The 11,166-nt window shown below is 39.0% G+C and overlaps 1 protein-coding gene across 1 annotated transcript in view; it reads left to right on the top strand.

Annotated features, from left to right (window-relative positions):
* LOC110466528 (laminin subunit gamma-1-like) overlaps positions 1 to 11,166 on the top strand; it is a 56,953-nt gene that overhangs the window by 23,598 nt on the left and 22,189 nt on the right. Inside the window, exons 3-8 of the mRNA XM_021523084.1 lie at positions 1,899 to 2,029; positions 2,814 to 2,989; positions 4,792 to 4,980; positions 7,218 to 7,335; positions 9,762 to 9,878; positions 10,622 to 10,758. Of these exons, the coding sequence (XP_021378759.1) occupies positions 1,899 to 2,029; positions 2,814 to 2,989; positions 4,792 to 4,980; positions 7,218 to 7,335; positions 9,762 to 9,878; positions 10,622 to 10,758 (868 nt within the window). The remainder of the gene's footprint in view (positions 1 to 1,898; positions 2,030 to 2,813; positions 2,990 to 4,791; positions 4,981 to 7,217; positions 7,336 to 9,761; positions 9,879 to 10,621; positions 10,759 to 11,166) is intronic.

Genomic DNA, 11,166 nt, shown 5'->3' with positions numbered 1-11,166 from the left:
GGTGTTGTGTCTATATGATACAAAACTGGGTGTTGTGTCTATATGATACAAAACTTGGTGTTGTGTCTATATGATACAAAACTTGGTGCTGTGTCTATATGATACAAAACTTAGTGATGTGTCTATATGATACAAAATTTGGCATCAATATGATGCAGAATTTAGCATCAGTTTTCTGTTACAAAACTTGGCATCAAAATGATTCAAAAACAATTTATATTTGGTGACAAACGATAATTATCACTGCTAATGTATTGGGAGAAGTGTACAACAAAAAGTGCCATAACTTTATGGTCTATGGATGAACGTAGGTCAGGTTCTGTCTGTGGTACGTATGGACAGTTAGTTTTGTTAAGTTGTCATAATTTGTATGCTTGATAAACTACATGATTATACTAGTAGGTCCTATTGTAAAACGTGGCAATCAACACCCTCACAGTTATTTGGATTGCTGGTCTGACAGAAACACTAAAGCACCTATCAGCTGGTTAAAACGTCACTGCTGATGAAATACACATCCTCTGCCACCTAGTGCTGTACAGGTTTTCAATAAAACACAGATTAGTGTTAAATTGTAGTGGTACAGTGTGTGTGCTTCTTGCAGCCATCCGTCACTGCCACACTAAACCCCACACAGTACATGTACACTGTCAGTGTAAAATCCCTGACTCGGCAGTCTTTTAACATCCAATATTGGATACCATGAAGTTTGACTGCTGATCCCACAAATTCAATATAGTCATGATTTTACCTTGACACTGACCCTGTTTATTTAAGATTCCCTGATCCATTTTACAATCTTCACGTTTTTGTCTAAACTATCAGGATATTTTATCCCGTATCCCTTGAGATATGTACATTTTTAGGTGGGACTTTCTATGTCTGAAGTAAGAAGTTCAATTTCTCATCAGTATGCTATCATTCATGCAATAAAAGTATTAGCAGTGTTTACCTGATTGATTGATTGATTAATTGATCGGTTTTACGTTCGCTTCACTACCGAGTTCGGTTATCCAGCAGACTGTGTTTACCTTTAGTGTTTACCTTTATGTTGTACCCCTCCCCAGAGCAAGACCTGAGGTGATTATATTGCTGGGGGTCAGTTCAAAGGCCAAACTGCTGTTCTCTACAGCTACTTATGAGTTGTGGTTTTAACCTTTGAGCTGACCCCCACTTAGCCAGGCTGTAGGCAACATGTGGCTTCCATCACAGTTCTAATCCTGATCTGATTATATCTCTGACAGAATGTGTAAACCCCTCCCCCTCCATCTCCGTGGGGAGTTGTGGGAGGGAGAAGCTGTCCTATTCTAGATCTCCCACAAGGGTAGTGACCACTGATCACGAGTCAGTTTAACCTGTAAAACTTGTTGACTTGTGACAGTATATGTCAGTGTGTTCATTACATTCATACTATGTTGATGATAATAGTATGAGTTCTGACACTAGAAACTCATATCCTTAACACATGTAGTGTACAGGTATTTTCTAAATTTCCAAATAATTGCCGCAGTATTTCTACTCCCTGATATTAAGGTAGAATGCGAAAAGAAAAAAGAAAAAAAAATTGTTGCATTGAAACTCATGTTCCTAAATAAAATTTAGAAAATTAAATGAAACATTCATTTTATTTAAAAAAATATAATGGTAGCAATTTACAGAAAAATGGTATTCTATTCTGGATATAAGCTCTGGTGTGTAACACATTGTCACAAAAATTCTAGCTGAGGCATACATCAAAGGATGTTTTTTCCCCCAAGACATTTATGGAACTTACTTTTAACATACATAATACAGTTGATCCTATGATTGTAAACGATTTTTTCTTGAGAAAAACATTGACAAATGGCTGGAAGTTGATTGAGATTTGTCTACTACCAATATTTCATTGTGTGTTGTAGGAATGGGTCACAGCCACAGACATCAAGATTGTGTTGACGCGGATGAATACATTCGGAGATGAAGTGTTTGGTGATCCTCAAGTCCTGAAGTCCTACTTTTATGCCATCTCTGACTTGGCTGTTGGTGCTAGGTATGTGTTTTATACCATTGGTCATACCTTAATCAGATGTTATTAAGATATATAGAAGTTAATGGTAAACATACTAGTGGAAACAATGGGAAACTGTAAATTGTTTGTGCCAGGTGTAAGTGTAACAGCTACACCAGTATATATAATATGTGAAAATTGTTTTTCGCAGGTGTAAGTGTAACAGCTACACCAGTATATATATATGTGAAAATTGTTTGTCGCAGGTGGAAGTGTAAAAGCTACACCAGTATATTTAATTTGTGAAAATTGTTTGTCCCAGGTGTTAGTGTAACAGATACACCAGTATATATAATTTGTGAAAATTGATTGTCCCAGGTGTAAGTGTAATAGCTACACCAGTATATATATTATGTGAAAATTGTTTGTCGCAGGTGGAAGTGTAAAAGCTACACCAGTATATTTAATTTGTGAAAATTGTTTGTCCCATGTGTTAGTGTAATGGCCACGCCAGTATATATAATATGTGAAAATTGTTTTTCGCAGGTGTAAGTGTAACAGCTACACCAGTATATATAATTTGTGAAAATTGTTTGTCCCAGGTTTAAATGTAACAGCTACACCAGTATATATAATATGTGAAAATTGTTTGTCGCAGGTGTAAGTGTAACAGCTACACCAGTATATATAATATGTGAAAATTGTTTGTCCCAGGTGTAAGTGTAACAGCTACACCAGTATATATAATTTGTGAAAATTGTTTGTCCCAGGTGTAAGTGTAACAGCTACACCAGTATATATAATATGTGAAAATTGTTTGTCGCAGGTGTAAGTGTAATGGCCACGCCAGTGGGTGTAGAAAGGTGGAAGTAGACGGTGATATTGAACTTGTCTGTAATTGTCACCACAATACCACCGGTAATAACTGTGAGCAATGTCTCCCTACCCACAACGACCGACCCTGGGGTAGGGCCACCGAGCGAAATGCACAGGAGTGCCTACGTAAGTACGACCAACAAACAACACAGGATAGAAATGTCACCAACTAATTTTGATCAAACAACTTTAAAGTATATTTCATAGAAATGAGGATTGCATATGTATAATAATGCAGATTGTAGATCCCCTAACTACATTTATTTTGTACAATTTTATGACATTGATTCTGAAATAGCTGGTAATTTTTTCGACTGTTTGAAAAAAATTGGATGGAAGGCAGACTGCCTTAGTGTTCGAATTCATTACATTGATATGGACATGTATGCAAACTAACACAGCTAACAAGTAATCTAGTAATTCTTTGTGTTTTTGACACATGTGTCGGGTAACGCAGGTATTTAGGGGATCGAGCATACTACAAAGTTTGCTCAAGGAGAGTTGCAGATTCGATCGTTTGATATGTCATCTGGCAGCTGAATTTCTATTGCATTGACTAAACGTATGCAAATGAAACCTAGCATTACATTTCATCCATAAAATGTAGTGACGTCATTTTGTGGGTAGCCAACGAATGCCAGAAAACACATTCATCATCCATTTCGGTGTTGTATTTTCTGGTCAGGAAGCTTTTGAAAAATACAACAATGCATGTATAGTATATTATAAAATCAATAAATATATTCTGATATACTTTCTCGTACAATACCAAGCTTGCTCATTTATGTGCTTCCCGGAGCAGATCATTTCCTCTGATCATCTGCTTACAGTAAAGTCTGTGCTCTGACCTTCTTTTTACACCCCCAGCAACGAAGTTAGGGGTTACACTGGAATCACTCTGTCCGTCCGTGCGTCCAACCATTCACCTGGTTAATAGTTATAATAAGTCGAGGTTCTTATATACCTCTTTATCACAACCTAGTTCGTAGGTCGTATCCAAGCGGTTTACAAATTATTATCCGTGGTTATAGGGCCGGAGCAACCAGCCAATATCTTTTTCAACTCCCTGGGGAGCATACAGCCGGAGCTAACAGCTAGCATTCAACAATTCTAGCGCTGCCCAACCACATACTCATTTACAGCTGAGTAGACTGGAACAAGCGGAGTAAAGTATCTTGCTCAAAGATGCAACACAGTGCCCTGCCATGCCTCGAACCCGCAACCCTTCGGTCACCAGCCCGGCGTCCTACCACTAGACTAACGTGTCTCCTAATAAGAATTTCTCTCGTCTATATCTTGCCTACTACAAGTGCTATGTTGATTATACTTTCATCAATTGTGTATCTAGGGTTGCTCTACTGAATGCATATTTCGGATGCTGATTTTGACCTATGTTTTACGTTTCATTGACTCGGTTAAGAAGAATTGCTCTTATCTATATCTTGCCTACTACAAGTGATACATAGATTAAACTTGCATGAATGATAACTGTCTGTTCATCTACTGATTTTATATTGCAGATGCTGAATTTGCATTTGCAAACATTTTCTGCTTTAGTGATTGCATAGTAAAAAATTGTTGAGTTGGTTAAAAGTACTTGTCATATTTATCATGTTTTTAATGACTTTTGTACTGCGAGCGGGGGATATCGATGACCTCGTCTTCTTGTAGGACTTTCGTTGATTGTGTATGTTAGTATTATCTGATAATGATAGTGTGTGTATGTGGTTCTATATTGTGTATGTGGTTCCATATTGTGTATGTGGTTCTATATTGTGTATGTGGTTCTATATTGTGCTTACTGGATTGTAGTTCAGGTAAGTGATCTGTTCAATTTAGTCTCTTAGATTTCCTGAAATCTGGGTCATTATTTGAAATGTAAAAGTTAATCTGTAACCATCGAGGCATCCATTTTTGTACCTGTTCAGGTTGTGACTGTAACGGCAAGGCTGATGGCTGTTACTTTGACCAGGACTTGTTTGCCCAGACTGGACACGGCGGCTATTGTATTGACTGTCGTGACAACACGGACGGGCCAAAATGTGAGAGATGTAAGGACAACCATTACAGACGTCCTGAGGACAACATGTGTACTCCCTGTAACTGTAACCCCCTAGGTAAGTAGACAGGTGTACTCCCTGTAACTGTAACCCTCTTGGTAAGTAGACAGGTGTCCTCCCTGTATCTGTAACCCTCTAGGTAAGTAGACAGGTGTATTCCCTGTAACTGTAATCCTCTAGGTGAGTAGACACGTCTCCCTGTAACTGTAACCCTCTAGGTAAGTAGACAGGTGTACTCCTTGTAACTTTAACCCTCTAGGTAAGTAGAAAGGTGTACTCCCTTAACTAACCCCCTAGGTATCTGTAACCCTCTAGGTAAGTAGACATGTTTACTCCCTGTAACTGTAACCCTCTAGGTAAATCGACAGGTGTACTCTCTGTATCTGTAACCCTCTAGGTAGGTAGACAGGTGTACTCCCTGTAACTGTAGCCCTCCAGGTAAGTAGACAGGTGTACTCCTTGTATCTGTAACCCTCTAGGTAAGTAGACACGTCTCCTGTAACTGTAACCCTCTAGGTAAGGAGACAGGTGTACTCCCTGTAACTGTAACCCTCCAGGTAAGTAGACAGGTGTACTCCCTGTAACTATAACCCCCCAGGTAAGTAGACAGGTGTACTCCCTGTAACTTTAACCCTCTAGGTAAGTAGACAGGTGTACTCCTTGTAACTTTAACCCTCTAGGTAAGTAGAAAGGTGTACTATCTGTAACCCTCTAGGTAAGTAGACAGGAGTATTCCCTGTAACTGTAATCCTCTAGGTGAGTAGACCCGTCTCCTGTAACTGTAACCCTCTAGGTAAGGAGACAGGTGTACTCCCTGTAACTGTAATCCTCTAGGTGAGTAGACACGTATCCCTGTAACTGTAACCCTCTAGGTAAGTAGACAGGTGTACTCCTTGTAACTTTAACCGTCTAGGTAAGTAGACAGGGGTACTCCCTGTAACTTTACCCCTCTAGGTAAGTAGACAGGTGTACTCCTTGTAACTTTAACCCTCTAGGTAAGTAGAAAGGTGTACTCCCTTAACTAACCCCCTAGGTATCTGTAACCCTCTAGGTAAGTAGACAGGTTTATTCCCTGTATCTGTAACCCTCTAGGTAAGTAGCCAGGTGTATTCCCTGTAACTGTAATCCTCTAGGTGAGTAGACACGTATCCCTGTAACTGTAACCCTCTAGGTAAGTAGACAGGTGTACTCCTTGTAACTTTAACCCTCTAGGTAAGTAGACAGGTGTACTCCTTGTAACTTTAACCCTCTAGGTAAGTAGAAAGGTGTACTATCTGTAACCCTCTAGGTAAGTAGACAGGTTTATTCCCTGTATCTGTAACCCTCTAGGTAAGTATACATGTGTTCTCCCTGTATCTGTAACCCTCTAGGTAAGTAGACAGGGGTATTCCCTGTAACTGTAATCCTCTAGGTGAGGAGACACGTCTCCCTGTAACTGTAACCCTCTAGGTAAGTAGACATGTGTACTCCCTGTAACTGTAACCCTCTAGGTAAATAGACAGGTGTACTCTCTGTATCTGTAACCCTCTAGGTAGGTAGACAGGTGTACTCCCTGTAACTTTAACCCCCTAGGTAAGTAGACAGGTGTATTCCCTGTAACTTTAACCCCCTAGGTAAGTAGACAGGTGTACTCCTTGTAACTTTAACCCTCTAGGTAAGTAGAAAGGTGTACTCCCTTAACTAACCCCCTAGGTAAGTACAGACAGGATTTTGTTTTATGTATGTCCTGTTTTATCATATTTCTGTCAGTAATGCTTAAATAATGTAATCAATCGGACTAGAATGCATATAATGGGAAGTCTCAGTCCAAGTCCATTTCCAAACGTGGTACATACATATTAGTGCATAATTAGAGTGGTTTGGTTAATTGGCTTCTGTGAAATATCTGCTCTGAAAATAGTTCAGTTTCAACCAAACTTGGTATGCAGTTTCATAAAGGCAAGTCTTATATGCAAAGCTTGATTATCAGTGTGATACATGCATACTTTCATTTAAGCAAAAGATGTTACTTACCAGTAATTTTAATTGGGTTATTGGTTGCCATATACTACCAATAACTGCCATACAAGGGTTTAATTTCAACCAAATTGTATATGTCTATACTAAATGTTCAATTTCAACCAAATTTAGAATGCATGTCCATATTGATCAGACTTGACATGTCTTACATTAGGTATATCTACATTAAATCGTAACAATGGACCAAAGTTACAGCATTGTAATGAAAGCATAGGATATAAACTCCTTGAATTTGTTTGTGTAGAAGTGACTTCATCACGTGTGTCATGTTACAGGATCTGAAGATCTCCAGTGTGACAGTATCGGGCGTTGTCAGTGTAAACCCGGAGTGACCAGCGAGAAGTGTGATCGATGTGAGGTCGGACACTTTGACTTTGACCAGTATGGCTGCAAGTGAGTGTAGAATTTGGTTTTCTTTTACATGGGCTACCATATATATGATGTAAAGTTACCATATATATGATGTAAAGACTTGGTACCCTATGGATTACTAATGTGTGTACATGGGTTACCATATATATGATGTAAAGACTTGGTACCCTATCATATATATGATGTAAAGTTACCATATATATGATGTAAAGACTTGGTACCCTGTGGAATACTAATGTGTGTACATAGGTTACCATGTGGTGGGTTTAATCTTCTATATGGGTTTTATACTTGTACATAGGTTACCACGTGGTGGGTTTAACCTTCTATATGGGTTTTACACTTGTACATAGGTTACCATGTGGTGGGTTTAACCTTCTATATGGGTTTTACACTTGTACATAGGTTACCATGTGGTGGGTTTAACCTTCTATATGGGTTTTACACTTGTACATAGGTTACCATGTGGTGGGTTTAACCTTCTATATGGGTTTTACACTTGTACATAGGTTACCATGTGGTGGGTTTAACCTTCTATATGGGTTTTACACTTGTACATAGGTTACCATGTGGTGGGTTTAACCTTCTATATGGGTTTTACACTTGTACATAGGTTACCATGTGGTGGGTTTAACCTTCTATATGGGTTTTACACTTGTACATAGGTTACCATGTGGTGGGTTTAACCTTCTATATGGGTTTTACACTTGTACATAGGTTACCATGTGGTGGGTTTAACCTTCTATATGGGTTTTACACTTGTACATAGGTTACCATGTGGTGGGTTTAACCTTCTATATGGGTTTTACACTTGTACATAGGTTACCATGTGGTGGGTTTAACCTTCTATATGGGTTTTACACTTGTACATAGGTTACCATGTGGTGGGTTTAACCTTCTATATGGGTTTTACACTTGTACATAGGTTACCATGTGGTGGGTTTAACCTTCTATATGGGTTTTACACTTGTACATAGGTTACCATGTGGTGGGTTTAACCTTCTATATGGGTTTTACACTTGTACATAGGTTACCATGTGGTGGGTTTAACCTTCTATATGGGTTTTACACTTGTACATAGGTTACCATGTGGTGGGTTTAACCTTCTATATGGGTTTTACACTTGTACATAGGTTACCATGTGGTGGGTTTAACCTTCTATATGGGTTTTACACTTGTACATAGGTTACCATGTGGTGGGTTTAACCTTCTATATGGGTTTTACACTTGTACATAGGTTACCATGTGGTGGGTTTAACCTTCTATATGGGTTTTACACTTGTACATAGGTTACCATGTGGTGGGTTTAACCTTCTATATGGGTTTTACACTTGTACATAGGTTACCATGTGGTGGGTTTAACCTTCTATATGGGTTTTACACTTGTACATAGGTTACCATGTGGTGGGTTTAACCTTCTATATGGGTTTTACACTTGTACATAGGTTACCATGTGGTGGGTTTAACCTTCTATATGGGTTTTACACTTGTACATAGGTTACCATGTGGTGGGTTTAACCTTCTATATGGGTTTTACACTTGTACATAGGTTACCATGTGGTGGGTTTAACCTTCTATATGGGTTTTACACTTGTACATAGGTTACCATGTGGTGGGTTTAACCTTCTATATGGGTTTTACACTTGTACATAGGTTACCATGTGGTGGGTTTAACCTTCTATATGGGTTTTACACTTGTACATAGGTTACCATGTGGTGGGTTTAACCTTCTATATGGGTTTTACACTTGTACATAGGTTACCATGTGGTGGGTTTAACCTTCTATATGGGTTTTACACTTGTACATAGGTTACCATGTGGTGGGTTTAACCTTCTATATGGGTTTTACACTTGTACATAGGTTACCATGTGGTGGGTTTAACCTTCTATATGGGTTTTACACTTGTACATAGGTTACCATGTGGTGGGTTTAACCTTCTATATGGGTTTTACACTTGTACATAGGTTACCATGTGGTGGGTTTAACCTTCTATATGGGTTTTACACTTGTACATAGGTTACCATGTGGTGGGTTTAACCTTCTATATGGGTTTTACACTTGTACATAGGTTACCATGTGGTGGGTTTAACCTTCTATATGGGTTTTACACTTGTACATAGGTTACCATGTGGTGGGTTTAACCTTCTATATGGGTTTTACACTTGTACATAGGTTACCATGTGGTGGGTTTAACCTTCTATATGGGTTTTACACTTTTACATAGGTTACCTGTATATGGTGCTTTCACCTGTACATTGGTGTAATAAGTGTTGAGATGAAGCACTGAACCATGACTGATCAGCCTGTTTAGAATACAGGAACTTTTTAAATGCTTTTTTCTTAACATGTCAATGCTACATTGTGACTAATATTCTAAAATAGGAGGCACAACAGTGACAGCATTGACGATCCTTTATATAATCTACCATGTGTTTCTGTTCTATAGGCCATGTAGCTGTGACCTGGCTGGCAGTCTGGTGGTGGTCAATAACTTCCCCACCTGTAATCCCCTGGACGGTAACTGTGAGTGTAAGGAGCTTGTGGAGGGCCGCACCTGTGATAGGTATGCAACTATACCAAGGTTCTGACAACGAATTCTGCACTGCAGGGTAGAATTTCAAAATCTCACACACCTACATAATGATTGATTCTTTTTCTCCCACCTGTTAACTGAAATTTTGGTAAAAGTTTGCATATAGCAAAATGGAATGTTTACACAATCTAAAACCATGTCTGGAAAGAGAAAGAAGCAGTTTGGTTTGCCGTAGGTATACCTTAGAGGCAAGCTGGTGCAATACCTTATGTTTCTGAGGTAGTGTTACTTGCTGACTAGGTATACCTTAGAGGCAAGCTGGTGCAATACCTTATGTTTCTGAGGTAGTGTTACTTGCTGACTAGGTATACCTTAGAGGCAAGCTGGTGCAATACCTTATGTTTCTGAGGTAGTGTTACTTGCTGACTAGGTATACCTTAGAGGCAAGCTGGTGCAATACCTTATGTTTCTGAGGTAGTGTTACTTGCTGACTAGGTATACCTTAGAGGCAAGCTGGTGCAATACCTTATGTTTCTGAGGTAGTGTTACCTCCTGACAGCAAGATTGTCATAGTCAAATGACATTTTGACAGTCTTTAGATTGTGACGTCATAATTGTAAAGGTCACCAGGTGCACCCATCTGAGACACACATATCCCCCCAAATGAGTGTTTCGTACCTGTATCTGAACGTGTGCTGGGAGAAAGGTATATACCAATACTGACACAGGTGTTACTGCCTTCTTTGAGAGATCTGTCCTGTTATATGTTACAGGTGTAAGGTGGGCTATTTTAATCTGAATACTGACAACGAGTTTGGTTGTACCTCCTGTTTCTGTTACGGCCATTCAGACGATTGTTCCAGCGCTGCAGGCTACTATGCCAGGAGCATCACCTCAGACTTTGAAACAGGTACGTCTTCAATCCAGGTAGCTTCTCTATCAATAGTTGTCAGTCCTAATTCTGTTGTACACAACAATACTATTTAACTCTTAATTCCTTTTTCCTGCATTTAGAGCACCCACGTGTAAGAGGAAGTCATGAACAAGTATTCATAAATATTATATTGTGATAATTATTCGCCGCCTTGTAATTTTCACCTTTTTTTTCCGCTCTTTGCAATGAGAGCAAATGTATGATACCCTGTATAGTCATTACACTATAGGGACAAAGTTCACACTTGGTAAACATAGATTTTACCAGTGAAGGGAGGATATTTGATTAAACGAAAGTCTCCCGGTATGCAGTACTTGTTTTGACGAGAAATCATGATATTTATGGCAACATTATGAAGTTCAAAGTTCAATTATGAAATTAGTT

Source organism: Mizuhopecten yessoensis, unplaced genomic scaffold (assembly GCF_002113885.1).
Source record: "Mizuhopecten yessoensis strain PY_sf001 unplaced genomic scaffold, ASM211388v2 scaffold1683, whole genome shotgun sequence".
NCBI classification, from domain to species: domain Eukaryota; kingdom Metazoa; phylum Mollusca; class Bivalvia; order Pectinida; family Pectinidae; genus Mizuhopecten; species Mizuhopecten yessoensis.
Note: the sequence above shows the minus strand (reverse complement) of the source record. Positions and strands in the feature narration are given on the sequence as shown.